This window comes from Mchenga conophoros, linkage group LG6 (genome assembly GCF_057382185.1).
Source record: "Mchenga conophoros isolate Kocher_MC1m ecotype Shallow Benthic linkage group LG6, M_conophoros_male_GT1.1, whole genome shotgun sequence".
NCBI lineage: Eukaryota > Metazoa > Chordata > Actinopteri > Cichliformes > Cichlidae > Mchenga > Mchenga conophoros.
The window spans coordinates 9675953-9681952 of record NC_140531.1 but is presented as its reverse complement, the minus strand read 5'-3'; the positions used below and the strand labels follow the sequence as shown (position 1 = coordinate 9681952).

The following is a 6000-nucleotide window of genomic DNA, read 5'->3' as shown; positions in this document are numbered from 1 at the left end:
GTTCAGTTGTTCTCTTTGCTCCCCATGAGGTCACTTTCACCATGTGACAAAAACAACACCCCACTCTACACACTCGGGCCACCAGCAACTTTCTAAATCCTCAATAAAAAGCTGACAGGTTGCAATGATGTTCCAAAGAACCTATTAAGAAAACAACTAAATACACAGAAAATGTTATGAAAATTGGTTTATTTTATATCTCATAGTTTTAAATGATGCAATAAAAATATGTATAAAACATCACAAACTGTAATATTTTACAAATGCTTACGTCCTGCTGATGCAATGGAGACATCTTCCAGTGACAGTCTTCATCAGTGTGAGTGTGAGGAGGATCCTAAACCCACCAACACAGAAGTGCATGTTCACAACTCCCTCTGTGCAGGCGGGGTGGTGCTGTGGCCAGTCAGGTATGAAGTTCTGAGAGTGGATCTTTGGTCCTCTGTGCAGCTCTGTCCACTCTCAGCTTCCCTGCAAAGTAATAACACAAGAAAGACGTCATTTTAACACAAAACAGCATTTTCATTGTTGGTAGCTGCAGTATGTTGTTAAAAAGCAATTTTAAACCCAACGTATACACATGAAAAATATAAATAAAGCTAAACCTACAGTGCTGCTGACATAGGATGATGATTTATACCAACTATTGGAAGAATTTTGTCTTCAATACAGTTTGTTGTCAATGTGAGGTGATAACTTACATAGTTGGAACACAGCACCACTCTCCCGTTTTTCACTTGGTCATCCATCCTTCTCATCGGGTTGGTTGGGGTAAGGCTGTCTTCTGGGTGGGGTGTTTGCTCCATCTTGGACATAACTGGAAGTAATAACAACTAAAAAAACTACCTTTAATTCACAATGTAATATTAATATTAATGTCACATATCAAGAAAAAAAGCAATACATTTCACATGTGCGAGTCACATGTTCTTATATCTGTAAAAACAAAGTTTAAAAACACGTTCTAACATAAACTAATCAGAGTCACTGTCATCAAGGGAAAGGTTAAAAAGCCTCTCCCAGAAACATCTGACTCCAAAACTACCTGAGGATGTTGAAGGGGCATCAAACTGGTCACTCACCTTGCACCTCTTTGCACTTACCTCTTCGGTGCAGATGTCTTCTCTGCTTCTCTTTTCTGAGGAAGGAGCAGCAGAGAGATCAGCTGAGGAAGAAGCAGCAGAGGGAGCAGCTGAGGGAGGAGCAGCTGAGGAAGAAGCAGCAGAGAGAGCAGCAGAGGAAGAAGCAGCAGAGGGAGCAGCTGAGGGAGGAGCAGCAGAGGGAGCAGCTGAAGAAGGAGCAGCAGAGGGAGCAGCTGAGGAAGGAGCAGCAGAGAGAGCAGCAGAGGAAGAAGCAGCAGAGGGAGCAGCTGAGGGAGGAGCAGCAGAGGGAGCAGCTGAGGAAGGAGCAGCAGAGGGAGCAGCAGAGAGAGCAACAGAGGGAGCAGCTGAGGAAGAAGCAGCAGAGGGAGCAGCTGAGGAAGAAGCAGCTGAGGGAGCAGCTGAGGGAGGAGCAGCAGAGGGAGCAGCTGAGGAAGGAGCAGCAGAGGGAGCAGCAGAGGGAGCAGCTGAGGGAGGAGCAGCTGGTGGATCACCAACTGGGGCAACAACTCGAGGGAAGAGTGGGGCATTGGCCTGGCCGAAAGGCGGCATGGTGATGGGGGCAGTACCTGGAGCAATAGGACGTTGCCAATCGTGCCAAAACGGCTCTGGAGGGTGCTCCCGGATGAGAGGGGAATCATCTCTCTCATCCATGGTGTCATACCCAGAGTCATCGCTAAGCCAATCCCCCCACTCTTCTGAGTCGTTCCAGTCAGATGAATTGTCAGTCTGTTCACTAAACTCTTCATCGTCTACAGGTAGGTAGGGGGGGTACTCACCATACTCACCTTGCTGTTCACCGTCATCTGCATCTGGTGCTTCATGAGAAGAGGGTGAGGGTGAGAGAGGGATAAAATACCTACCATACTCACCTTGCTGTTCACCGTCATCAGCATCTGGTGCTTCATCAGAAGAGGGTGAGGGTGAGAGAGGGATAAAATACTCACCATACTCACCTTCGCTGATACGCTGGGTATCAGCGTCCTGAGCTTCACCAGAAGAGGTGGAGCTCTGGAGACTGTCATCCAGGATCCTGATGACTTCAGGAAGGCCTTCTTCTGCAGGGCGTTCAACCACATAGTCAAGACGCCCTGTGAGGAAACAATTTTTAAAATAACATTAGGAATGTAATAGACACCCAGTGTTAAAGCAACAGACCTACATCTGTTAGTTTGAGCAGAGGATGAGAGAAAAGCATTTTATGTCAGACTGAATGACAATACGAGGTTAGTCATTCATATACTGCTGCATGGGCTGGGCTGTAGTTACATACTAAGGTTTTAAAAACTGAGCTTAAATAAATGATTAGCGGTAATAAAAGCCGAGGGAGGTCAACAGTGATCACTGACTGTTTTAGGAGCTTTTTGAGATCAAATAGAAGAAAATACATAACATTAAACATGTTAACAATACAAAAGCCATATTAAACGCAGACTACTTTAGACCCGGAAGTAGGATTCGTGCGTCACCACTGAACAGCTAAATTCGTAGGAATGTTTTAGCTTATTATTTGGATAACCACCGTCATTACAATAAATTAAATTTGTAGTCATTTAAAACTCACAGGCCTACAATCAGCTGGCCTATATAAAAAACAAAATTTGAACACAGTGCTGAGCTGCATCTCAAATTAATCTTCCAGCTCTCAGCTGACATGTACCAGAGCCCGATTAAAAATGCCATCAGGAGCATTTGTGAGGAGTTCAAGGTGAAAATGTGAGTAAAATTGGACACCTACCAATATGGTTGCAAATTTTGTGAATTTTCCTTAATGGATGTTTAAAAACGTGAGCAGACTCTTAATATTAAATCAGAAGATCCCTATTATAGTCATGGTGGGTTTTGTTGTTGTGTCTTACAGGTTGAGTCCTGCAGAAGTTGCATTCCTTAGGGAGTACTGTACCACCATGAAGCCACTGGTGAAAGCTTCAAACATTCTTCAGTCTGAGTCCACTTCCTTTATGGGATGGCTCCTGCCAGTAATCCAACAACTACTGTCCAAACTTAGCAGGCTGGAGACATCAAGCAAGACATGCGTGCCACTCATCAGAGCCCTGCAAAATGGCCTTCAAAAGCGTTTTGGAGCGATGATGGAGGATCCAGAGTTGGCTGCAGCTGCAGTCCTCTTATCCAAGTTCAAGACTTCCTGGACTGACAGAGCAGATGTAACAGAGGCTGGTAAGGATTCATGTGATCCCATTTTTGTGTATTTTTACATTTGAACAGATGCTTAAGTGAGTATTTCACCTAATAGATTGTAAGTTATTGATGGTCTGTCCTGAATACTAAACGACAGAGCATGAGAGTGAGGATCAGCAAAGAGAGTCATCTGATGAAGATGAATTCTTCTCCAGACCAATCTCCAGAAGGCTGCAAAGTGCAGTTGAGCTTGATGGTTACCTTGCTTGTGCCACAGACACCATGGAGCTGCTGCACTCCTTCTCAGGTATCAAAAACCTCTCTCTTAAACTGAACACAGCTCTGCCTGCTTTTCTCTTGTTTGTTTATCACACATTTCGAGCCAGAAAGAGGAAACCAGCGGTGGTCGCTCTAAACAACAGCAGCAGGTTAAAGCTTGATCAGCTGCTGCTAGAATTAATTTAATATTGCTTTCTAGTATCAGCTGATGTTGGCTGGAGCCACAGCTGTAACAGCTGCTGGTCATGATATCGGTTTGGATATGTGGTGAGAGGGAAACGTGAAGATGAAACCAGCAGATGTCCTTACTGAATCATCAGAGCTGAACAGGTGATGGAGAAACAGGTTTACCTTTTAGGTGACATGGATGAGTTGAAGGGAAGTTATGAACTGTTTCTAAGAGACAAATAACATCAGGATCCTTTTCTACTGACAGCTGGTAACTGTGTAGGGACGGGTCTAGCAAAGTTTTGCAAGGGGGCAGGTAACCATATACATGCACTGTTCATACAGGGAGTGCAGAATTATTAGGCAAGTTGTATTTTTGAGGAATAATTTTATTATTGAACAACAACCATGTTCTCAATGAACCCAAAAAACTCATTAATATCAAAGCTGAATGTTTTTGGAAGTAGTTTTTAGTTTTAGCTATTTTAGGGGGATATCTGTGTGTGCAGGTGACTATTACTGTGCATAATTATTAGGCAACTTAACAAAAAACAAATATATACCCATTTCAATTATTTATTTTTACCAGTGACACCAATATAACATTTCCACATTCACAAATATACATTTCTGACATTCAAAAACAAAAACAAATCAGCGACCAATATAGCCACCTTTCTTTGCAAGGACACTCAAAAGCCTGCCATCCATGGATTCTGTCAGTGTTTTGATCTGTTCACCATCAACATTGCGTGCAGCAGCAACCACAGCCTCCCAGACACTGTTCAGAGAGGTGTACTGTTTTCCCTCCTTGTAAATCTCACATTTGATGATGGACCACAGGTTCTCAATGGGGTTCAGATCAGGTGAACAAGGTGGCCATGTCATTAGTTTTTCTTCTTTTATACCCTTTCTTGCCAGCCACGCTGTGGAGTACTTGGACGCGTGTGATGGAGCATTGTCCTGCATGAAAATCATGTTTTTCTTGAAGGATGCAGACTTCTTCCTGTACCACTGCTTGAAGAAGGTGTCTTCCAGAAACTGGCAGTAGGACTGGGAGTTGAGCTTGACTCCATCCTCAACCCGAAAAGGCCCCACAAGCTCATCTTTGATGATACCAGCCCAAACCAGTACTCCACCTCCACCTTGCTGGCGTTTGAGTCGGACTGGAGCTCTCTGCCCTTTACCAATCCAGCCACGGGCCCATCCATCTGGCCCATCAAGACTCACTCTCATTTCATCAGTCCATAAAACCTTAGAAAAATCAGTCTTGAGATATTTCTTGGCCCAGTCTTGACGTTTCAGCTTGTGTGTCTTGTTCAGTGGTGGTCGTCTTTCAGCCTTTCTTACCTTGGCCATGTCTCTGAGTATTGCACACCTTGTGCTTTTGGGCACTCCAGTGATGTTGCAGCTCTGAAATATGGCCAAACTGGTGGCAAGTGGCATCTTGGCAGCTGCACGCTTGACTTTTCTCAGTTCATGGGCAGTTATTTTGCGCCTTGGTTTTTCCACACGCTTCTTGCGACCCTGTTGACTACTTTGAATGAAACGCTTGATTGTTCGATGATCACGCTTCAGAAGCTTTGCAATTTTGAGACTGCTGCATCCCTCTGCAAGATATCTCACCATTTTTGACTTTTCTGAGCCTGTCAAGTCCTTCTTTTGACCCATTTTGCCAAAGGAAAGGACGTTGCCTAATAATTATGCACACCTGATATAGGGTGTTGATGTCATTAGACCACACCCCTTCTCATTACAGAGATGCACATCACCTAATATGCTTAATTGGTAGTAGGCTTTCGAGCCTATACAGCTTGGAGTAAGACAACATGCATGAAGAGGATGATGTGGACAAAATACTCATTTGCCTAATAATTCTGCACTCCCTGTAAGATTGGGGAAACCTGCAGTCAGCTGAGACTGAAGAAGTCAATTGGATGAGTGACGAAACGTTTATCCCACAAAACGTAAAGTCCAGATGAACAGAATCAACTTTTGGAGATACTATATAGCTCATGCTAACATCACATCTTCACATTTTTCTTTTTAGAGGTAACAATAACTTTGCATTCTCGCTACTCAGCATGCTCTAAAACAGGTATATGTTAGCAATGACAACATTTAACAAATGTTTTTAAAATTCTAGCCGTGCTAATTAGCCTTAGGATTGGTTGAGGTCTGTGAAAGCCTTTGGAACAAAATCAGTCTTGTAAAGCTCACTATTTTCCAGCTGAGCCTATAGCACATTTGTTAAAGTCAGTCCGGATTGTACAGCTTCTAATCAGAAACAATTAAAGTTTGTTTCTTTTTTTCT

General features: G+C 43.5%; 1 protein-coding gene across 1 annotated transcript; it reads right to left on the bottom strand.

Annotated features, from left to right (window-relative positions):
* Nucleotides 1-974: 974 nt before the first annotated feature.
* LOC146572068 (uncharacterized) lies at nt 975-2984 on the bottom strand. The gene is made up of 2 exons (XM_085278448.1): nt 2960-2984; nt 975-2191 (listed from the first exon to the last, which is right to left on the bottom strand). The coding sequence occupies exons 1-2, from the start codon at nt 2982-2984 to the stop codon at nt 975-977; spliced, it is 1242 nt and encodes a 413-aa protein (XP_085134574.1).
* Between the last annotated feature and the right edge of the window lie 3016 nt (nt 2985-6000).